At 44.4% G+C, this 25,109-nt stretch overlaps 1 protein-coding gene across 12 annotated transcripts in view; it reads left to right on the forward strand.

Moving 5' to 3' along the window:
• RAP1GAP (RAP1 GTPase activating protein) overlaps nt 1-25,109 on the forward strand; it is a 339,663-nt gene that overhangs the window by 275,968 nt on the left and 38,586 nt on the right. For all 12 annotated transcript variants that reach the window (XM_068241700.1, XM_068241701.1, XM_068241706.1 and 9 more), the window contains 8 exons: nt 1,227-1,274; nt 8,178-8,216; nt 9,635-9,820; nt 11,589-11,692; nt 14,240-14,318; nt 15,057-15,110; nt 23,530-23,613; nt 24,706-24,806. In XM_068241700.1, coding sequence (XP_068097801.1) covers nt 1,227-1,274; nt 8,178-8,216; nt 9,635-9,820; nt 11,589-11,692; nt 14,240-14,318; nt 15,057-15,110; nt 23,530-23,613; nt 24,706-24,806 — 695 coding nt within the window. The remainder of the gene's footprint in view (nt 1-1,226; nt 1,275-8,177; nt 8,217-9,634; nt 9,821-11,588; nt 11,693-14,239; nt 14,319-15,056; nt 15,111-23,529; nt 23,614-24,705; nt 24,807-25,109) is intronic.

Genomic DNA, 25,109 nt, shown 5'->3' on the forward strand with positions numbered 1-25,109 from the left:
TCTCTGACATATTTTGTATCCGCGGCCGCCTGTCTCTGTAGAGTCATCATATTACCCTAAATAACTGTAGTCTGACCCCTCGGGACCCCCTCCGACCCTTCCTGGTGTCTGTCTGACCCTCTAGACGGCTGTCTGGCCAGCCTGGGCCTCATCTGACCTCTCGTACCTCCATGAGACCCCAGCTCAGCTGTCCTTTCAACAGTATAGATATCACTTATGCAGATTCTGTAGTACTATAGATGTGTAGTAGACAAGACACAGAACACGTATATCTCGCTTTTCTCCTGGTGGACTTAAAGCGCCAGAGCTGCTGCCACTAGGGCGCGCTCTATAGGCAGTAGCAGTGTTAGAGAGACTTGCCCAAGGTCTCCTTACTGAATAGGTGATGGCTTACTGATCAGGCAGAGCCGAGATTCGAACCCTGGTCTCCTGTGTCAGAGGCAGAGCCCTTAACCATTTACACTACCCAGCCAATGGGCCCACTAGAAATTGCAAAGCGCAATCACTAAGCTCTTTTTTTGTTGTGATTCTAGCAGTAATCTTTGGGAATTTTATAGAGATTTTGCATTTAATGCTAGCAATCTGTTATCTGTACAATGATTGCAATTTGTGGTGTCCTTTTTTGTTGTGGGGGGTAGTAAAAGTGTAGGAGGGGGGGGGGGGGGTAGTAAAATTGGTGTAAAATTGCTTTGCGTACGTGATTGAAACACTATTTTGCAGTCATCCTATACTTTTTACTTTTAATGAAGCGCTATTGCTCCAAAAATGCTGCAGGCAAACGCTTGTGATTTGTGGAAATTGTAATCACTCCTGTGTGTTTTCATCAACCTAGCGCTTTTTACATACAGCCAACATGCTAGCCAGCCAGCACGGTGGCGTAGTGGTTACCGCTTAAATCCCAGCCAGGGCAATATCTGCAAGGAGTTTGTTTGTTCTCTCTGTGTCTGTGTGGGTTTCCTCCTGGCACTCTGGTTTCCTCTCACATCCTAAAAACATACAGAGAAGTTAATTGGCTTCCCCCTAGACTACAATGCATTCACTTAACACGATACATACATAGACATATGATAATGGTAGGAACTTGATTGTGAGCCCCTCTGAGGGACAGTTAGTGACAAGGCAATATACGGTACTCTGTACAGCGCTGCGTAATATGTCAGTGCTATATAAATACTTAAATATATAAACATAAGCTGTGTATATGTGATGACTGATTTATGTTTCAGGGCTGTAGAATGGATGAACAGAGATACTCGATGCCTCCTCCTCTCAAGGTATTTGTTTCATAGTAATATTATTATATTTTTTTTTCTGTAACATTTTCCACAATATTTTTTCTATATTATAATCTATATGTCCGCTCTCTCACACAAAATGAAATGCAAGAAGTTTTGAATCAGGATGATACCATTTATTGGCTAACTTAGAGATGGATAAACAGTGAGCTTTCGACATATAAAAAGCCTTTGTCGGACTGGTTCCTGACCAGAACTGAAAAACACAGCTTATATACACTGACACACAGAGGAGAAACATTCTTTAGCAAACATAAATGTAATTAGATGCCTTAACTGTTACTGAGGGCCCTTTTCCACTAGCAGTCGCTAGCGTTCGCGCTGAACGCTAGCGATTGCTGAATCGCAATCCCGCCGTTTTCCTGACGTTTGCGGCCGCGATTTTGCTATGCTATGCACTGCATAGCAAAATCGCGGCAAAAGTCGCTCCGCGGCGCGATCGCGATCAAGTAAAAAATGGATCGCGGTAGTGGAAATGACCTACCGCGATTCCTATGTTAAAAAGCAAACCGTAGCGATTGTAAAATCGCTAGCGGTTTGCGGTTTTGCGATTCAGCTAGCGCAAACGCGCTAGTGGAAAAGGGCCCTTAGGAGGCTTTCCCAGGCATCCTATCTAAATTGATAAGATCAATAGAATCCTCAACATGACATAAAGCAGACTCTGGTGATGGGGAGACACACAAATGGTAACTGGCCTGGTTACATGCATCATTAATTCTAAGCTTAAGAATTGTGGCAATTCAAAATGAAATGAAGTTAGATTTGTGAAAGTAGACATGTTTTGTTGGCCTGCTCTGTATAGGTCATGCCACTCATTTACAGAATGTATCTAGTCAGTCCTCTCTCCTCTCTCCTCACTTATTTGTCATCCCAACCATAAAATAAAAATATTTTCTGCACTTTTCAATCAAAATAAGTAAATATTGAAACTTTAAAATCGATTTTCTCAAAAACTAATAGGTCTTTTTAAAAACATGTTTTGCTCTTGTTCCCACTGTTCTACTTAACATACCCTGCAAATTTGGTGTTTCTATCATGTAAGGAGGCTTTGCTATTAACTGCTAAAGTCAGCGGGAAATCCTAATTCCGGATTCAATGCGGAATTTCAACTCAAAACCGCATTCGAATCGGTATTACGCTTCTATCCCTGATCACAACCAATTCGGAAGTGGGGGGGAGTCCTGATTGTGATCACTCAAATCCATGATCAGGGGTGTCCAAGCAACCCTGGTTTGTAGCCAGTTTGCTGGTTGGAGTTAGCAGTTTGCAGGTTGGAGTTAGCTGATTGTAGCCAGTTTGCAAGTTGCAGTTAGCAGTTTTCAGGTCGGAGTTAGCAGTTTGTATCCAGTTAGCAGTTTGCAGGTTGGAGTTAGCAGTTTGCAGGTTTGAGTTAGCAGTTTGGAGTCAGTTTACAGGTTGGAGTTAGCAGTTTGCAGGTTGGAGTTAGCAGTTTGTAGCCAATTTGCAGGTTGAAGTTAGCAATTTGTAGCCAGTTTGCAGGTTGGAGTTAGCAGTTTGCAGGTTGGAGTTAGCAGTTTGTAGCCAGTTTGGAGGTTGGAGTTAGCAGTTTGTAGTCAGTTTGCAGGTTGGAGTTAGCAGTTTGTAGCCAGTTTGCAGGTTGGAGTTAGCAGTTTGTAGCCAGTTTGCAGGTTGGAGTTAGCAATTTGTTGCCAGTTTGCAGGTTGGAGTTAGCAACTTGTAGCCAGTTTGCAGGTTGGAGTTAGCAGTTTGCAGGTTGGAGTTAGCAGTTTGTAGCCAGTTTGCAGTTTGTATTCAGTTTGGAGGTTGGAGTTAGCTGATTGTAGTCAGTTTGCAGGTTGGAGTTAGCAATTTGTAGCCAGTTTGCAAGTTGAAGTTATCAGTTTGTAGCCAGTTTGCAGGTTGGAGTTACCAGTTTGCAAGTTAGAGTTAGCAGTTTGGAGCCAGTTTGCAAGTTAGAGTTAGCAGTTTGCAGGTTTGAGTTTGCAGTTTGTAGCCAGTTTGCACTTTGGAGTTAGAAGTTTGTAGCCAGTTAACAGTTTGTAGTCAGTTTGGAGGTTGGAGTTAGCAGTTTGTAATCAGTTTGCAGGTTGGAGTTAGCAATGTGTAGCCAGTTTGCAAGTTGAAGTTTTCAGTTTGTAACCAGTTTGAAAGTTAGAGTTCGCAGTTTGCAGGTTGGAATTGCAGTTTGTAGTCAATTTGCAGGTTGGAGTTTGTAGGTTGGTAGTTAGCACTTTGTAGCCACTTTGCAGGTTTAAGTTAGCAGTTTGTAGCCAGTTTGCAGGTTGGAGTTAGCAGTCTGTAGCCAGTTAGAAGTTTGTAGTCAGTTTATAGACAGTTTGCCGTTTCTAGCCAGTTTGTAGTCAGTTTGCAGGTTGCATTTAGCAGTTTGTAGCCAGTTTGCAGTTTGTAGTCAGTTTGTAGCCAGTTTGCAGTTTGTAGTCAGTTTGTAGCCAGTTTGCACGTTGGAGTCAGCAGTTTGTAGTCAGTTTGCAGGTTGGAGTCAGCAGTTTGTAGCCAGTTTGCAGTTTGTAGTCAGTCTGTAGTGGATCCTCTGGGGCATTGGCAGCCAGCAGAGAGTTTGGCAGAGAGGGGCAGCAGATGAGGAACAAGGAGAGAGACAGATGAGTACTTAGCAGAGTTCTGTGTGGATTGGAGGGGTGCCAGTCTGTTAATTAATAGCCATAGAAGAGGAGGATTACACTGCCTGAATACAGCCAGCAAGAGTGTTTACTCAGCTGAAGATAAGTGAGGAACATTTCCTTCCTTTCCGGTACATCACATATCTCAGAAAGGGGTCGGGGGTCGGGGGGGGGGGGTCGGAACTAAAAGTACTCATACACCTGTCGATTCTTCCAGCAGATGCTTTGATCAGACTCGGTCAATTATGACCTCAAAAGTATTGATCGGACCGAATGCATAACTCGCAACTGGCCGTCTTTTGGAGGGACAGTTCCTCTTTGGGAACCCAGTCCCTCTTTCCCCCCAGGGCCAGGTCTAGACTTTTTGCTGCCTAAGGCAAACTTGTGAGGATGTGCCTCCCTCTGATTTGTAATGATCGCACAACACCCAACAATTTTCCCTATGGCTGTGGTGCGACCCAAAAAACTCCACCCTCAGTATAGGTGGTTAGGTAGCCAGGTATAGGTGCCCCCTATATAGGAAGCCTGGTATAGGCACCCCCAGTATAGGTTAGTCAGGTATAGTTGCCTCCAGTATAGGATAGACAGGTATGGTTGCCCCAGTGTTATGATCGCTTCTGCAGCGTTTACTGCTGACTGCAGTGGTATTGCAAACCAAACAGTTCTAATGTCATTACATGCATTTGCTTGCATAGTTTGGTTTGCACTTAAACTAGTTGCTGATTCCATCTGCAGTCGCTCTGAAGTTAATGACAGTTTAATATGCTTTTGTGTAAACAAACATTGTCTGCTGCAGTGGAGGGGCAGTCCCTTTCCTGCAGGCTGCATATCATTGTCTGCCTTTTCCTGCTATCAGCCTGTGATTAATTACCATTCACTTGTGTGGGAGTCTGCAGGTCTGCTCCCATTGGATGACCTCAGTATAAAGAACTGCTTCCTGCAATGCCTCATGGGCTACCATAGTTTCAGACTCTATCTGTTACTCTGCTCGTGCCCCACCTCGTTCCTGGTCCGTGTGGACTGCGCTGACTCCTGCGAAGGGGTCAGCGAGTCCTCCTAGTTCTGCTCTTGTTCTAGAAGTTGCTACTTGCTTGTCTTGTGTCATATATTAGTTCATCGCCAATATATACGCATACTTGCGCATTTTGTTATTTTCCTTGTATTCGTGTTACGTTAATATATCAGTGTCGCTGATATATACGTACACGAACTGTTTATTTCCTGTGTTCAGTTAGTCAGTTTTCCAGCACGTTTTGGTAGTTTGCGCGTATCGTGAACACCCGTGCTGAGCTAGTTATCCTGTTCCTGGTCCTGTTTGTGGATTGCGTTCATCTCTGCGAGGAGATAACGAATCCTTCTGAATCCTGTTCCTGGTCCTGTTTGTGGATTGCGTTCATCTCTGCGAAGAGATAACGAATCCTTCTGAATCCTGTTCCTGGTCCTGTTTGTGGATTGCGTTCATCTCTGCGAAGAGATAGCGAATCCTTCTGAGTCCTGTTCCCTGTATTACTTCAGTCTTAGTCAGAGTTCCTGCTTATGTCATATATCGGTTCATTGCCAATATATACATATGTTAGTCAGACGTTACGAATAGTTTCATTGATAGCTGTAATTGTAATACGCTAGGAAAACATACTTATTGTATATTTATCTGTGTTACGTTCATCTATCTCGATCCTGCTATTTCCTGTCTCTCCTGTCCTGTCTTTGTGAGGCACGCCATCGCCGCAACGCATTGGCTGCCTCATTCCAGTCTGTCTGGTTTTGGACGCTTGCTGTCGCTAAGTAATCGCTAGCTAGCAAGCGTTCATTCTGTCTACCTGTCCTGATCTCCTCAGTCCTGGTTTATGCGCTCAGCGCTACTTTGCGCTGAGACGTTATTACGAAAGTGTTTGTGGCTGTTCAGATCTGCACCGGCTCTGTGCACCACAATCTCCTATTGGAGTCAGTCCTCTCCTCCACTAAACTGGGGATATCCTGATCCCTTGTGCTGGTGTGTGTACCTCCTTCACGTCAGCTTATGTGTTGTATGCTGACTGTGGAGATTACACCCCCAAGCTTAACACCCAGTATAGGTAGCCAGGCATAGATGCCCCCAGTATTGGTTACTAGCCAGGTATAGGCACCCCCAGTATAGGTTAGACAGGTATGGTTGCCCCAGTATTGGTTACTAGCCAGGTATAGGTGCCCCAAGTATAGGTCAGCAAGGTATAGTAGCCACCAGTATAGGTAGCCAATATAGTAGCTCCCAGTATAGGCAGCCAGTATAGTTGCTCCCAGTATAGGCAGCCAGTATAGTTGCCCCTAGTATAGGCAGCCAGTATAGTTGCTTCCAGTATAGGCAGCCAGCATAGTTGCCCCTAGTATAGGCAGCCAGTATAGTTGCCCTCAGTGTAGGCAGCCAGTATAGTTGCTCCCAGTATAGGCAGCTAGTATAGTTGCCCTCAGTGTAGGCAGCCAGTATAGTTGCCCCTAGTATAGGCAGCCAGTATAGTTGCCCTCAGTATAGGCAGCTAGTATAGTTGCCCTCAGTGTAGGCAGCCAGTATAGTTGCCCCTAGTATAGGCAGCCAGTATAGTTGCTCCCAGTATAGGCAGCCAGTATAGTTGCCCCTAGTATAGGCAGCCAGTATAGTTGCTCCCAGTATAGGCAGCCAGTATAGTTGCCCTCAGTGTAGGCAGCCAGTATAGTTGCCCCTAGTATAGGCAGCCAGTATAGTTGCCCCCAGTATAGGCAGCCAGTATAGGTGCCCCCAGTATAGGCAGCCAGTATAGTTGCCCTCAGTGTAGGCAGCCAGTATAGTTGCCCTCAGTATAGACAGCTAGTATAGTTGCTCCCAGTATAGGCAGCCAGTATAGTTGCTCCCAGTATAGGCAGCCAGTATAGTTGCCCTCAGTGTAGGCAGCCAGTATAGTTGCCCTCAGTATAGACAGCTAGTATAGTTGCTCCCAGTATAGGCAGCCAGTATAGTTGCTTCCAGTATAGGCAGCCAGTATAGTTGCTCCCAGTATAGGCAGCCAGTTTAGTTGTCCCCAGTATAGGCAGCCAGTATAGTTGCCCTCAGTATAGACAGCTAGTATAGTTGCTCCCAGTATAGGCAGCCAGTATAGTTGCCCCCAGTATAGGTCAGCCAGTATAGTTGCCCTCAGTGTAGGCAGCCAGTATAGTTGCCCCCAGTATAGGCAGCAAGTATAGTTGCCCTCAGTATAGGCAGCCAGTATACTTGCTCTCAGTATAGACAGCCAGTATAGTTGCTCCCAGTATAGGCAGCCAGTTTAGTTGCCCCCAGTATAGGCAGCCAGTTTAGTTGCCCCCAGTGTAGGCAGCCAGTATAGTTGCCCCTAGTATAGGCAGCCAGTATAGTTGCCCCCAGTATAGGTCAGCCAGTATAGTTGCCCCTAGTATAGGCAGCCAGTTTAGTTGCCCCCAGTATAGGTTAGCCAGGTATAGTTGCCCCCAGTATAGTTAACCAGTATACAGTATTTGCCCCCAGTATAGGTTAGCCAGGTATGTAGGTGCCGCCAGTAGGTAGCCAGCCTGCTCCCCCCTCCCTACCCTGCGGCCGCCCCCTCTACGACATTCCCCAGTCCTCCTCTCGCTAACAGACATAAGATCAACAGCCGCTATGATGAAGAAATAGGAGAGTGGTTCCCCTGGTAACAGTGCATATACAGGAAGTAAGTACTTCCTGTATATGCTCCTCTACAGGGTGCCGCTGTCCTGTCTCCGCCGCCTGATGCATGCCGTTCACCTGGCATCATGGGTGAACCGCTCCTGCCGTCCATGTAAATAGATATATTTCTTATTTTTAAATGTTAAAGGACAACTGTAGCAAGAAGGATATGCAAGCTGCCATATTTATTTCCATTTAAACAATACCAGTTGCCTGGCAGCCCTGGCCATTGTACAAACTTTCCCTACCCCAATTTGCATTTTGTAGGCAGCGGCTTCCTTAGTCCTATCAGGTGACCTCTGCAGAATGTTTGTTTACTGAGAGTTTCAAACCCAGTACCCAATATGCCTGGTCTCCCAGAATGCTCTGGCAGAAGAAGTTCTACATAGTAAACAGCCTAGTCTTAGCATCACTGGGAGGGCGGAGCACATACCAATATACAGCAATATATAGATATAGACCATAAAAGTGGGTTTCCTGATACATTTAGTGTATTCTACTACAGTGCCACTTTGAGAAGGGACTTGAGGATTTACATTCTTCCATATTTCCTGCAGTGATTATATTGTCTATCCCTTCCTCCTACAGACAGAGGAGGATTACATCCCGTACCCCAGCGTCCATGAGGTAAGACCCTTCATATAGCAGCCATCAGCTAACAGAGAATGTATGTAATGTGTGCATTATTCAGTGTCATGCTGTTTAAAGAGGAGCTGTCAGCCATACTTTCTCAGAAAAAAAACATATAAGTAAATACTTGCTCTACTTGCATAACATGTGTATTGCACTATCCATGTTTTGATTTTAGTGATTTTTCTATAGTAAAAAAAATAGAAAATCCTTCTTAATATTCTCCATTTTAACTGTGTCTATTTCGAAGCAAAGCCTGATGTCATTTGCTCCCTTAAGGCTCATACACACATCAGACCATAGTCTTTGGAAAATGAAAGATCACAGACCAATGTTACCCCCTTCCATGTAGTATGAGAGCCATACCTACACAGTCTTTTCTATGGAGCTGAACTCCCCATCAGATAAAAATCTTTGCAAGATGCTGCACACACAGATGCTGTACAGACACAAAAGATCAGTTCCTGCCAAAGATCCGTTCCTGCATAACGCATTCATAGTCTATGAGATCTGCAGATCATCATACACACCTTGTTTAACAGACATTCATCTGCAGATCAGACAATCATCTGCAGATCTGAAAATCCATCCTGGTGGATCTGATCTGCAGATGAATGTCTGTTAAACAAGGTGTGTATGAGGATCTGCAGATATCATAGACTTTGAATGCATTTTGCAGGAATGGATCTTTTGCAGGAACGGGTCTTTTGCAGAAACTGATCTTTTGAATGTCTACAGCATCTGTGTCTGCAGCATCTTGCAATGATTTCTGTCTGATGTGGAGTTCAGCTCCATAGAATAGACTGTGTAGAGTATGGCTCTCATACTACATGGAAGGGGGTAAAATTGGTCTGTGATCTTTGATTTTCAAAAGACTATGGTCTGATGTGTGTATGTGGCCTTACTCTCCTCTGCCCGATTGTGTATGCATTGCCCGCCCTCCTCCCAGTCTTCAGGCACTCCCACCCAGCTCTGCAATAGAAAGTGTATTGTCTCAGCATGAGAAATATTGGCCAATCAGAGAGGAACAGAGGTGTGGGAGGGGAAAATAGGAGGGAAAGAGGCTTCAGCCTAATCAGGCTGCATTAGTTAAGTCTGAGGGGAAAGTAGAGAAGCGAAAAAAAGACAACCCAGCATTCCCTGCAACTTTCTTTGTGCGGCAATGTACCAAATAAGAGTCAGGTAAACTAGGCAATGATCATTTATCAACAAGAAACGAATAGTGATTTTAATTTTTGGATTGCCTGGTTAGCAACCTTATTACTTGTTTACCAGATAAAAATAAAGAATTGATTTTTGATTTTATGCCCGACATAACTGCGTATGGAGGAGCGGGGATGCAGCATGTCTCATTCGTGAGGAGAGTTTTTGTATGAACGGAGTTCCTCTTATTATCTCATTCTTATACCCCTCAGGTCCTCAACCGGGAGGGTCCGTTCCCCCTCATCCTTCTGCCGCAGTTTGGGGGTTACTGGATCGAAGGAACCAATCACGACCTGAGCTCCTTGCCGGATCCAGAGAGCGTTCAATCTCCGAGTGCCAAGGTGAAGCTGGAGAGTAACCATACGGCCAGGCTATACCGCAAGCATTTCCTGGGGAAGGTGAGATGATCCCTGACAGGCTGAGTGTACAAAGATAAGGAGGAACTGCATTGATGTTTGTATAGTTGTAGAAGCGTCCAATCACAAAACTGCTAATTTACTAACATTTTCTTATGTTAAAAAAACAAATAAAAAAACCCATTCAGGGCCCTTTCACACTGGTGCGTCGCGGCAAATTGCCGTCCTTGCTACCGCAGCCTAATTAGACCCTATAGGGAAGTTCATACTTCCCACGTTACGGTACGCTGCGCCCGAAATCCCTAATCTAACGCTAGCGCAGAATTACGTTGCCGAGAGTGATCCGCCACGGCCTGACTCGATCTGCGTCGGCCCTGAAGTCATGTTACTCTATGGCGATGTGGGGTTTTAAAAAAGTTGACGTGCGTGCGTGGAAGTAGTTTTTTACAATACGCTTCCGTGCACTTCCGCATACCCTGAAGCAGGAAGTGACTGCAAGCGCACATCACTTCCTGCTTGGCTCGTGGCCAGACAGGAAACACCGCATACTAACTTACTGTTTTTGGCGGTGCGGTGTGGCGGACGTGACGCGCTGCTGACGCCAGTTTGCAGTGTGAAGTCGGCCTCAGGATCAGATTGTACGGTTAGTGAATGACACCATCTGTAAGATATCCTCGCCCTGCAGAGGATGCTCCCTGTCCACTGGCGTAGCAATAGGGGATGCAACCCCTGCAACCGCCGGGGGGGCGCTCAGGGCCTTTTTGGGGGCAGGAGGGGTTGCAACATAAGGGGAGAGCTTTGCACACTGGCAGGGAGAGGGCCCCCTCCCTCACCTCGGGCTCTCCCCTTTGCGCTCCCCTCCTGCAATTATTAGTGGCAGCGGCAGGCTGAATACATACCTCCATCGCACTGGAGGGCTTCCTGCAGTGGCGTAGCTAAGGAGTTATATGGGCCCTGGTGCAAGTTTTACATGGGGCCCCCCAAGCACTCTATACGTAACAATTGACACAGCTCACCAAGGACAACCACAGGCTGAGTGAACACATGCTGTGCGTGAAAGGTCAAGTTTTCAGTCACGTGCGTTTTTTTCTGTGTGTATGTTTTTTGTGCATTTACGCTTTTTCTGCATAAGCGCTTTTTTTCTGCATATGCGCTTTTCTAGCATTTTTCAAGTGTTTTTACGTTTTTGCGGTTTGCCTATGCGTTTTGTATGCATTTTCCATGTGTTTTTCAATTGCGGTTTATGCAAATCACTAGGAAGACAACAGGAAGCGGAAATACATCAGAAAACATTAAAAAAATAAAAACACTTGAAAAACGCACACAAAACGCATTACATCGCGTTGCCATTGACTTTCATTATGTGTGTTTTTAATGCGTTTTTGAAAACTAATGCAACAAAACCAGCATTTAAAACACATTAAAAAAACACATATGCGTTTTTTATATGTGTTTTTTTGATGCGGCCCATTGACTACCATTAGCGGCAAAAACGCTGTGTTTTCCGCAACGCTATCATTTCTGCTAAGTGTGTTCCTAGCCACAGTATCAGAGGTACAAATAGGGGATGGGGACAGTTTGTTAATGATAACCACTATCCAAAGCATCTATAGAAGTGATTATTATGAGCACAGGACCAATAGAGAGCTAATACTGCGGTTGAGGGAGGGCCCAAGGGGCCCGGGGCGTTCGCAGCCTCTGCAGCCGCTATTGCTACGCCCCTGGCTTCGTGTGACACCCCCCTCCCCCGCTTGTCCCTTCCCAGAATACATGAACAGGACTTGTCATATCTATGATCTTGTGTTTGCAGGAACATTTCAACTATTACACGGTGGACGCAGCGCTGGGTCATCTCGTCTTCTCCATGAAGTATGATGTCATCGGAGACCAGGAACACCTCCGCCTGCTACTGCGGTACATATTACATAACGTGTCTCCAATTCCACAACTACGCCCTGCTCTGTGCAGCCCTGCCAGCTGGGGCCCTGGCAGGAGAGGTGGGGGGGATGGCCAGCATGTCTCCAGCCCCGCCTCCTCACACGTGTGCACGGGAGAGCCCTTAAAGGGGAACTGAAGCAAGAAGGAATTGGAGGCTGCCATGTTTATTTCCTTTTAAGCAATACTAGTTGCCTGGCAGCAGTATTATCTGAAGCACACCAGAAACAAGCATGCAGCTAATCTTGTCAGATCTGACAATAATGTCAGAAACACCTGATCTGCTGCATGCTTGTTTAGGGGCTATGGCTGAAAGTATTAGAGGCAGAGGATGAGAGCAGGAATTCCAGGCAACTGGTATTGTTTAAAATGAAATAAATATGGCAGCCTCCTTATTCTTCTCACTTCAGTTGTCCTTTAAAGAGGTGCTGTAGTGAAAATAACATAATGTATACAATTGCTTATTTTTTGACAATATTAAAGGATACCCGAGGTGACGTGTGACACGATGAGATAGACATGTGTATGTACAGTGCCTAGCACACAAATAACTATGCTGTGTTCCTTTTTTTCTTTTCCTGCCTGAAAGAGTTAAACATCAGGTATGTAAGTGGCAGTTCCTGTCTGAGTCAGGACTGGCTCAAACTACAGTGTGACCCTTACTGATTAGAAATAACAGCTATAAAGGTGCCCATACATTTAGCGATGTATGGGCAGATTTGACCAAGAGACAAATCTCTCTTTTATCGAATCTGATAAGAGAGAGATCTGTCAGCTGCTCATACATCGCAGGTTGATTCCCAATCAATTTCAGCATGAAATCTCTCGGTAATCGGCCTTGTGCGTCGCATTGGCCTCTGTCCCCTAAAGTCAATGTCCCCCCAGTGCCCCGTGCAAGGTATACATTACCTCTCCGCGGCCTACGCTTGTCCCCCGCTAGCTTCTGGGTGCATTCTCCTCTCCATACCCGCACGCCCCACGTGGTTTCATAGTAAAGGCGTGAGTGTGTGACGTTGGGAGTTTCCTCTGACATCAAAAGAGAAAAGCCATCCATATGGCGAACAACATATAATCAATGACACAATTATCTCAAGCTATTATATAAATGTTTTATTTATTAATAGAGAACAATTCTATAAAGACAATTAAAAACACAAAGTTCAGCACATGTGGACATAATGATACACTGTAATATATATATTGTGATACATAAATCTCACAATGACCAATACAAAAATATATAAACCTGGGGTCTAACGGAAAGAAATCTGAGTATAATCACCTGGGCCACAAGAACCAATGTCCTGACAAACACACATGGGGAATAATAACCCACTCAAGGTAAATGATGTAGAAACATATAAGTGTAATAGATATGTAGAGACAGGGAAATTGGAACCCAGAACCTCCGTAAAACTAATGCAGTATAGAGACTATCTTACCAGAAAGACACCCCAGGAAATAGACGTCCGCTGTGCTGTCCCTCACATGTATCACATCTGAACTGCTGCTTCTTCAGAGGAAAGTCTCTATACTGCATTAGTTTTACGGAGGTTCTGGGTTCCAATTTCCCTGTCTCTACATATCTATTACACTTATATGTTTCTACATCATTTACCTTGAGTGGGTTATTATTCCCCATGTGTGTTTGTCAGGACATTGGTTCTTGTGGCCCAGGTGATTATACTCAGATTTCTTTCCGTTAGACCCCAGGTTTATATATTTTTGTATTGGTCATTGTGAGATTTATGTATCACAATATATATATTACAGTGTATCATTATGTCCACATGTGCTGAACTTTGTGTTTTTAATTGTCTTTATAGAATTGTTCTCTATTAATAAATAAAACATTTATATAATAGCTTGAGATAATTGTCTCATTGATTATATGTTGTTCGCCATATGGCTGGCTTTTCTCTTTTGATGTCAGTGGTTTACTACATCCTAGGCAATGTTATTGAGGTGGCTCTTTTGGTGTTTATGTTGGGAGTTTCCTTACATTGGTCGATCATCGGGAAATTGCATGCCGTTACCGCCACGCGCCCAATCAAGCAACATCTTGCAACATGCGCAATCGAGAATGCAACCAATTTTCATCCCGAAACTGGTTGCATTGCCGGTCGGGCGTGAACTTGGCGGCACTGATTTTCATCCAATTCGATTATAATAATCGAATTGGATGTTCGATCAGCCGCCAAGTGGCTTGATGTTTGGCCACCTTAAAACACTTTCCTAGCAGAAAATGGCTTCTGAGAGCAGGAAAGAGATACAAAGTGTCAGTAGTTCATATATTTTAGCTCTGACATGCTTCAATGAATGTGTCATTGAGCAAAAACAGTAAAAACTTAAAAAGTAGATTTAAATATAAAATGAAACTGTGGAATATCTTAAAAAGCCATTTTTAGAAGAAGGAGGATAGATACAATTGTTTATTTAATTAGTTTACTGTCACCTCCGGTGTCCTTTAAAGAGGTAATATGTACAACCATATTTCTGCCATCACTACTGTTATTCCCATTCCAGGACGAAGTCGCAGACATACCACGATGTCATTCCCATCTCCTGCCTGACCGAATTCCCAAACGTCGTCCAGATGGCGAAAGTAAGTCCGCCTCTCCTCCGTATCTCGTCACATATCTCCAGATTATCATTCTGTGTTTATCAGAAATATTATGTACAAATAGGGTACCCAAATCCAGCCGGTACTGGCAATCTGTGCAGGTGTATAGGGCGCCACACTGTGGTGGGGCACCTACTGCTGGACAGCATGTGTTACAGCTCTATGTTTATGGGATATGGGAGGAAACGAGAGTGCCCAGAGGAAAACAACACAAGCAAAAGGAGAACATACAAACTTCATGCAGATAGGGTCCTAGCCCAGCCGAGACCCACTGGTTCCCAGCCCAGTCTCCATGCAGAGCACATCCTGCCCCTTACAGGCAGAGTGAAACTTTGACAAATACTTCCACTCATGGAGGCTGCCATATTTATTTCCTTTTAAACAATACCAGTTGACTGGCAGCCCTGCTAATCTAATTGGCTGCAATAAAAACAAGAATGCAGCTAATCTTGTCAGATCTGACAATGTCAGAAACACCTGATCTGCTACATGCTTGATCAGGGTCTATAGCTAAAGGCGCGCACACACGCCTGATTTCTTCAGACGACAGTTTGCCAGTGTGTACAGTCTGTCGGCAGGCTGATAAGGCTGGTTTCGACTTATCTGCTCGACGGCCTAGTCTTGTATACCTGAGTATAATGCTGGGGGGGGGGGGATCAGTGAGGTTTTATCTCTGTGGGCATTAGACGCACAATTCTCACACTAATCCTTGTTTTTCAGCTGGTCTGTGAAGACGTGAATGTGGATCGATTTCATCCTGTTCTCTATCCGAAGGTGAGAATCCATGAGGGTAACCTGAACCCGCAACTGACTGCAAACACTGAACCCGATACAATGTATCACTTCATACAATACAGAGTATACCCCGTACATTGTATCACTTCATACAATACAGAGTATCCCCCCATACATTGTATCACTTCATACAATACAGAGTATCCCCCATACATTGTATCACTTCATACAATACAGAGTATCGCCCCATACATTGTATCACTTCATACAATACCGAGTATCGCCCCATACATTGTATCACTTCATACAATACAGAGTATCTCCCCATACATTGTATCACTTCATACAATACAGAGTATCCCCCATACATTATATCACTTCATACAGTACAGAGTATCCCCCATACATTGTATCACTTCATACAATACAGAGTATCTCCCCATACATTGTATCACTTCATACAATACAGAGTATCCCCCATACATTGTATCACTTCATACAATACAGAGTATACCCCGTACATTGTATCACTTCATACAATACAGAGTATCACCCCATACATTGTATCACTTCATACAATACAGAGTATACCCCGTACATTGTATCACTTCATACAATACAGAGTATCCCCCATACATTGTATCACTTCATACAATACAGAGTATCCCCCATACATTGTATCACTTCATACAATACAGAGTATCGCCCCATACATTGTATCACTTCATACAATACCGAGTATCCCCCATACATTGTATCACTTCATACAATACAGAGTATCTTCCCATACATTGTATCACTTCATACAATACCGAGTATCGCCCCATACATTGTATCACTTCATACAATACAGAGTATCTCCCCATACATTGTATCACTTCATACAATACAGAGTATCTTCCCATACATTGTATCACTTCATACAATACAGAGTATCCCCCATACATTGTATCACTTCATACAGTACAGAGTATCCCCCATACATTGTATCACTTCATACAATACAGAGTATCCCCCATACATTGTATCACTTCATACAATACAGAGTATCGCCCCATACATTGTATCACTTTATACAATACAGAGTATCTCCCCATACATTGTATCACTTCATACAATACAGAGTATCCCCCATACATTGTATCACTTCATACAATACAGAGTATCCACCATACATTGTATCACTTCATACAATACAGAGTATCCCCCATACATTGTATCACTTCATACAATACAGAGTATCCCCCATACATTGTATCACTTCATACAATACAGAGTATTCCCCATACATTGTATCACTTCATACAGTACAGAGTATCCCCCATACATTGTATCACTTCATACAATACAGAGTATCTCCCCATATATTGTATCACTTCATACAATACAGAGTATCCCCCATACATTGTATCACTTCATACAATACAGAGTATCCCCCATACATTGTATCACTTCATACAATACAGAGTATCTCCCATACATTGTATCACTTCATACAATACAGAGTATCTCCCATACATTGTATCACTTCATACAATACAGAGTATCTTCCCATACATTGTATCACTTCATACAATACAGAGTATACCCCATACATTGTATCACTTCATACAATACAGAGTATCCCCCATACATTGTATCACTTCATACAGTACAGAGTATCGCCCCATACATTGTATCACTTCATACAATACAGAGTATCGCCCCATACATTGTATCACTTCATACAATACAGAGTATCCCCATACATTGTATCACTTCATACAATACAGAGTATCGCCCCATACATTGTATCACTTCATACAATACAGAGTATCTCCCCATACATTGTATCACTTCATACAGTACAGAGTATCCCCCATACATTGTATCACTTCATACAATACACAGTATCGCCCATACATTGTATCACTTCATGCAATACAGAGTATCGCCCCATACATTGTATCACTTCATACAATACAGAGTATACCCCGTACATTGTATCACTTCATACAATACAGAGTATCACCCCATACATTGTATCACTTCATACAATACAGAGTATCCCCCATACATTGTATCACTTCATACAATACAGAGTATCCCCCATACATTGTATCACTTCATACAATACAGAGTATCCCCCATACATTATATCACTTCATACAATACAGAGTATCCCCCATACATTGTATCACTTCATACAATACAGAGTATCCCCCATACATTGTATCACTTCATACAATACAGAGTATCCCCCATACATTGTATCACTTCATACAATACAGAGTATTCCCCATACATTGTATCACTTCATACAGTACAGAGTATCCCCCATACATTGTATCACTTCATACAATACAAAGTATCTCCCCATATATTGTATCACTTCATACAGTACAGAGTATCCCCCATACATTGTATCACTTCATACAATACAGAGTATCTCCCATACATTGTATCACTTCATACAATACAGAGTATTCCCCATACATTGTATCACTTCATACAGTACAGAGTATCCCCCATACACTGTATCACTTCATACAATACAAAGTATCTCCCCATATATTGTATCACTTCATACAGTACAGAGTATCCCCCATACATTGTATCACTTCATACAATACAGAGTATCTCCCATACATTGTATCACTTCATACAATACAGAGTATCTCCCATACATTGTATCACTTCATACAATACAGAGTATCTTCCCATACATTGTATCACTTCATACAATACAGAGTATCGCCCCATACATTGTATCACTTCATACAATACAGAGTATCCCCCATACGTTGTATCACTTCATACAATACAGAGTATCGCCCCATACATTGTATCACTTCATACAATACAGAGTATCCCCCATACATTGTATCACTTCATACAATACAGAGTATTCCCCATACATTGTATCACTTCATACAGTACAGAGTATCCCCCATACATTGTATCACTTCATACAATACAAAGTATCTCCCCATATATTGTATCACTTCATACAGTACAGAGTATCCCCCATACATTGTATCACTTCATACAATACAGAGTATCTCCCATACATTGTATCACTTCATACAATACAGAGTATCTCCCATACATTGTATCACTTCATACAATACAGAGTATCCCCCATACATTGTATCACTTCATACAATACAGAGTATTCCCCATACATTGTATCACTTCATACAGTACAGAGTATCCCCCATACATTGTATCACTTCATACAATACAAAGTATCTCCCCATATATTGTATCACTTCATACAGTACAGAGTATCCCCCATACATTGTATCACTTCATACAATACAGAGTATCTCCCATACATTGTATCACTTCATACAATACAGAGTATCTCCCATACATTGTATCACTTCATACAATACAGAGTATCTTCCCATACATTGTATCACTTCATACAATACAGAGTATCGCCCCATACATTGTATCACTTCATACAATACAGAGTATCCCCCATACATTGTATCACTTCATACAATACAGAGTATCGCCCCATACATTGTATCACTTCATACAATACAGAGTATCCCCCATACATTGTTTACTATAGAGGTTTACTATATCACTTGTGTACTATAATGAGATCGTACTGTATATAATTTAATGAAGATATGACACTCTGCCAATCTTCAGTGTTGTCCCGTGAAAAGATGTAATAAAATATTTAGAAATATGTAAGAGGTGTATACCTTTCACTTCATCCCCCCAATATGGGCAAAAGAGGCAGAGGCAGGCCACCTGGCAGGTCTGTTTGAGGTCGTGCTGTCGTGATTTCGTGAGGCCATGGACCAAAGTACAGTGTTCAGAAGGCACGTGCCATCAACCCCCAATATTGTCAGGACGTAGTTGACTATTTAATACAGAACACCTCATCTTCCTCAGCTTCCGCACGGAAGTGTGACATATCTTCCTCCTCCTGCTCTGATTTTGGCACCCCACTTAACACTCAGTCGGCCGCCACCACCAAAGTGCCATCACCCCAGGGCTCAGCGGTGTGGACTTTTTTGTGTGTGTCTGCCTCAGATGAGAGCAATGCCATATGTAACCTCTGCCACCAAAAATTGAGCCATGGAAAGACCAAAACCCGCGTAGCGACAACTTCCTTACGAAAGGCACATGATGACAAAGCACAAACTGCAACCGGAGGACAAGCAGCACAAAAAAGCACAACAAACTTCATGCAGACAGGGTCCTAGCCCAGCCGGGACCCACTGGTTCCCGACCCAGTCTCCATGCAGGGCACATTCCACGATAATAAGGTCGTTGCTTTATTGTGGACAGACCAAATTCGATCAGCTGGACAGTCACTGTTCCGTTATTGAGCTGCCACAGCCCGGCGACCATATGGGATGGAAAGACGCCATCACCTGCACTCTCGTCATGGTGCGCCCCAGTCCAGCACCGCCGTCACTACACGTACAGCTGTTTGCAGTCACTGCATACCTTTCACTGCATCTGTGACTGCACATTGTATTATACCTGGCAGTCAGTGCATACCTTTCACTTGAATGGATGTCAGACTTGCCGTCCATAACAGATTCTCGTTAAATGATTTTAAGTTGATTTGTCTCATATACAGCGGGGCCTTAAGTCCTCCTGTATTGTTATTTTTCGTCACTACCTCCCTGAGTCGGGACTTGCATGCCATACCTGCTGCCTTCCTTGGATTTGTGGTAGCCGTTCCTGCTCCTTTGCCCACAGCGTGCCTGCTGCCTTCCTTGGATGTGTGGTGGTAGCCATTTCTCAGGCTCTCACTCTGGACCGGAATCGAACCCTGATTCCCCGGCCATTACCCGTGGTCACCATGGTACTGAGAAAGTACCATCAAGTTTCACACAGTTGAATGAATAGCAGACTTGCCCTCCATAATAAATTCTCGTTAAAGGTACTGAACAGCCAGCAGAAAAAGTAATTTAAAAAAATAGGTGTAAGCTTTAACAATGGTAGAGAAAGAACCATCAAAAGTTGATAAGGCAGTCAGACATTACTTGATATCACCGAGGAAGAGCAATCTCGCCATGGTGCGCACCAGTCCAGCACGGCCGTCACTACACAAACAGCTGTTTGCAGTGCTTTACACAGTGAGTTTGGTGTGTCAGTGTGAAGCAGTACTCTAATTACAATCCCTGATTGATGTATACACATGCAAGATGTTTGAAAGCACTTTAGGCCTCCAATTTAGCATTCAATGTGATTTCTGCACTTAAATTGCTGCTTTGCGTCAAATCCAGATTTTTCCCCGGGACTTTTGACGTGTATCCCAGTCCGCCATGCAAAAACTCAGATGTTAGACCCCTTGAAACATCTTTTCCACCACTTTTGTGGCCAGCATAAATGTTTCTAGTTTTCAAAGTTCGGCTCCCCATTGAAGTCTATTGCGGTTCGAAAAGTTCATGCGAACCGAACTTTTTGCGGAGGTTCACTTTCAAAGTTCGCGAACCGAAAATCGGAGGTTCGAGCCATCTCTACTCCCAAGCCTCTTTAACCCCTTGTCACCCATGCAGGCTGGTATAGCCTTTATGCAGGTGAAGATAGCCTTTATGGGGGCTTTGCAATAAACCACAGAAGTCGGAATTACATTCAGAATTACCAGGCAGAATGTGGTATTCAGGCTAAATTCAGTTTTCAGTTTAACTTCAGTTTTCTGAACCCGCAACACTCTGCCTGTTCCACACTTTCATACCAGAGCCGGATCATCCACAGGGCAATTCTAGGCAGTTGCCTAGGGCCTGAAGAGAGTCTAGGGGCCTGGAGGGTGCTAACCCCCACCAAATCTAACTAAAAAAGCCAGGTGACCATCAGCGGTGAGTAAAAACTGCTACCTTGCCTAGAGCCCCATTGTATCTTAATCCATCTCTGCCTCTTACACACGACTCCCATGAGAAATACAAGTTTCCCTATATCATATACATCTGGAAACTCCCTGCTGTGGTGTCATGTGACAGGGACACTGTGCCGAAGCTGGTGACTGGAAGGACAATTATACCGAAACTGCGGCTGTCCCATCTAGAGTTACAGTACGAATTACTCAGGAACTCCTTGGGGTATTTGTGCCAATAAGTTTATTTGGGTGGTGTTTGTGCAGTTGCCATGGAGCTTGGCAATGCCAGGTGTATGATTAGCACCGGGCTTTGGTCGTTATATAGCCAAGCAGGACAGCCAGGCAACTGGTACTGTTTAAAGTGGACCTGAACTCTTGTACTGGGCAGAAGGTAAAGAGATAGACATGCACCCTGTATGGAGTAAGGGCCCAATCACACTAGATGCGCTTTTATGAGCGTTTTGCAATTAATTAGCGGTTTTTAAAATCGCTCCCATTCACTTGCATTAAAATCGCAGTAAAAATTGTGGAAAAATCGACACAATTTTCGCAAAATTTTCCAGAGCTTTTTAACGCGATTTTAATGAAAGTGAATGGGAGCAATTTAAAAAAAACGCTATTCAATCACAAAACGCTCAGAAAAGTGCTTCTAGTGTGAATGGGCCCTCAGAGATTCCTCCTCATCTGTGACTAAGCACAAGTTGTAATTTGATCCCTCAGCTGTAACAGCTGCATGCCACCTCAGAGAGCTAATTGGTAGACACAGGATGTTAACAATATGTCTGCTTCCATGAAAGCAGGAAGTAGGCACACTAGATTTACTGCAGGATTTTGTAGCCCCTGGCGACTAAAGTGAACTGAAAAAAATAAAAAGAGTTTCACTTAGCTGAGCTTCTACCAGCCCCCTGCAGCCGCCCTGTGCCCGCGCCGTCACAGAATGATCCTCCAGTTCCCTGCAGTTTCAATTTCGGCAACAGCCAGTTGTTGGCCATCTCGTACTGCGCATGTGCTGGACGCTCGTATTGCGCATGTGCTGGACATGCTCAGCCAGGGCCACGCAGGCACAGTGCCCCAATACAGGTAGCCAGGTATAGGTGCAGCCAGTATAGGTAGCCAGGAATAGGTCCCCCAGTATTGGTGGCCAGGAATAGGTCTCCCAGTATTGGTGGCCAGGAATAGGTCCCCCAGTATTGGTGGCCAGGAATAGGTCCCCCAGTATTGGTAGCCAGGAAAAGGCCCTCCAGTATTGGTTGCCAGGAATAGGTCCCCCAGTATTGGTAGCCAGGAATAGGCCCCCCAGTATTGGTGGCCAGGAATAGGTCTCCCAGTATTGGTGGCCAGGAATAGGTCTCCCAGTATTGGTGGCCAGGAATAGGTCCCCCAGTATTGGTAGCCAGGAATAGGTCCCCTAGTATTGGTTGCCAGGAATAGGTCCCCCAGTATTGGTAGCCAGGAATAGGTCCCCCAGTATTGGTAGCCAGGAATAGGTCCCCCAGTATAGGTAGCATGTGTAGGTGCCCCAGTATAAGTAGCAGGCATTGATGCCTCAATATAGGTAGTAGGTATAGGTACCCACAGTATAGGTAGCAGGTATATTTTCCCCAGTATAGGTAGTTGGTATAGGTACCCCCAGTATAATTAGTAGGTATAGTTTCCCCAGTATAGGTAGTTGGTATAGGTAGCAGGTATAGTTGCCCCAGTATAGGTAGTTGGTATAGGTGCCCCCAGTATAGATATCAGACATAGTTGCCCCAGTATAGGTAGTTGGTATAGGTGCCCCCAGTATAGGTAGCCGATATCGTTGCCTCAGTATTGGTAGCAGGTTAGGTGCCACTGCAGGGCGGGGGGCCGGACATTATCCTCCCTCCAGATGGGCCCCCCCTCTTCTGCCTCTCTGCAGAGCTGGAGCGCAGTGGTGTGTTGTGTAATCACCTGATCACTCGCTCCATGTGGTGTCCCCTCCGGCAGCAGGCACCTCTCTGGCCGCCCAATCTCTGTATGATGCGTATGTAATCATGCGTCATACAGGAAACAGGAAGAAGAGAGGAGGCGGCTTCCGACGGGGGACACGTGGCATGGAGCGAGCGATCGCGTGAGTAATTACACACCGACCGCTGCTCCAGCTCTGCAGGGAGGCAGAGGAGGGGGGCCCATGTGGGGGGAGGGAGGAATGATGTCAGCGCCCCTCCCCACTGCTTCTCCGGGGACAAGATGTCCAATACTGTTCCTAGTACCTGCTTGACTGGGAAAGGGTTAAAGGTTATTATGCTGCTGCATATCTTTTAGAGCAGAGGGAAGTTCTGAGTTCTGGTCCACTTTAAAAGGAAATAAATATAGCAGCCTCCATATCCCTCTCACTTAAAGCAAACCTGAAGCGAAAAAAATACTTATGATATAATGAATTGTATGTGTAGTACGGATAAGGAATAGAACATTAGTAGCAAAGAAGAGAGTCTCTTAGTGTAAAGGTGGCCATACATCAGCCGACCAACCAACCAACCGATCATCCTTCTTGAGTCATGTGACTCTGACAAGATCTGTGATAGCATAGCTGCCATGTGACCATGGGGGATTGTCTAGCTCTGACTGCTATCCTTAATATTTGTGTTTTCTCCTCCTCTGCAGGCGTCACGTCTCATCGTCTCCTTTGATGAACACGTTATCAGCAATAATTTCAAATTTGGTGTCATCTACCAGAAGCCGGGACAGGTGAGATAAATCGGTGACTTATAAGGAGACTCTGCAGTTTGGGGTATGATAAAGGTCGTTGGTGTTGTGGTTTCTGGTGAGGGGTGTTGGTGTCGGTGTTGTGGTTTCTGGTGAGGGGTGTTGGTGTCGGTGTTGTGGTTTCTGGTGAGAGGTGTTGGTGTCAGTGTTTTGGTGTCTGGTGAGGGTTGTTGCCATGTAGAAGCTTTGTACTGCTGTGTAATCTGACCTGTTGCTCAGCTATTACAAAAACAATTAGCTTATAACCAACACAAAATCTTCCTTTTGTTTAGCTAAGCTAAACTGGTCTGGATAACCAGTGACTTAATGAGCTGATAACAGAGGCACTCACCTCTGTGACTGAAAAAAATGCACACCATTTGAGTACTTCAGCGTGGAATTCCTGAACTGTGTAGTTGCTTTGTCTGGAAACAGTTAAATTTATGCTACTCAGCAGGGAGGGGGAGGGGGGGGGGGCAGTCAATGGAATCCCCTCACAGGGATACTGGTTGTGATGCCCTGATGACAGCTCTGGTGTTGGTGTCAGTGTTTTGGTGTCTGGTGAGGGGTGTTGGTGTCAGTGTTTTGATGTCTGGTGAGGGTTGTTTGTTTTCCGTATTGTGATGTCTGGTGAGGAGTGTTGGTGTCAGTGTTTTGGTGTCTGATAATGGGTGTCTGGTGAGGGGTGTTTGTGTCAGTATTTGGTATCTGCTGAGGGGTGTTGATGTCAGTGCTTTGATGTCTGGGCAGGGGTGTTAGTGTCAGTGTTTTAGTGTCTGGTGAGGGGTGTTGGTATCAGTGTTTTAGTGTCTGGTGAGGGGTGTTGGTGTCAGTGCTGTGATGTCTGGTGAGGGGTGATGGTATCAGTGTTTTAGTGTCTGGTGAGGGGTGTTGGTGTTTTGGTGTCTGCTGAGGGGTGTTGGTGTCCGTGTTTTGGTGACTGCTGAGGGGTGTTGGTGTCCGTGTTTTGGTGTCTGGTGAAGGCTGCTGGTGTCAGTATTTTGGTGTTGGGAAGGAATATTGGTATTTCGGTGTCTAGTGAGGAAAATTGAACGCGGTCTTGCTGATGTCCTCCAGTTATTCTTTGTTCTTCAGACAACGGAAGAGGAATTGTTTAGCACCATCCAGGAGAGTGCGGCCTTTGTGGAATTCCTGGAGCTGCTGGGGGAGCGAGTTCTTCTGCATGACTTCAAGGGGTGAGACTGACAAGTTATTTATAATCTTTACCATGAAGCACCAACTACTGGATGTCCCCATACCCAGTGTCAGACTGGGAGCTGGAAAAGCTGAGATCCAAGCTGCAGTAATCAGGTGTTGCTGCTCACAGTGAAGACTTGCTGCAGGTTTCTATTGGAAGTGATAACACAGGGTTACTTGGCCAGCAGGTGGATTTCTTCAGTTTTTCCATCTTCCAGTCCGACACTGCCCATACCTCACACAGATTGTTGTTCAATGAGTCTATGCATGTGTGCACAATGACTTGATAAGATCAGATCTCA

The sequence above is a fragment of the Hyperolius riggenbachi genome, chromosome 6 (genome assembly GCF_040937935.1).
Source record: "Hyperolius riggenbachi isolate aHypRig1 chromosome 6, aHypRig1.pri, whole genome shotgun sequence".
Taxonomy (NCBI): domain Eukaryota; kingdom Metazoa; phylum Chordata; class Amphibia; order Anura; family Hyperoliidae; genus Hyperolius; species Hyperolius riggenbachi.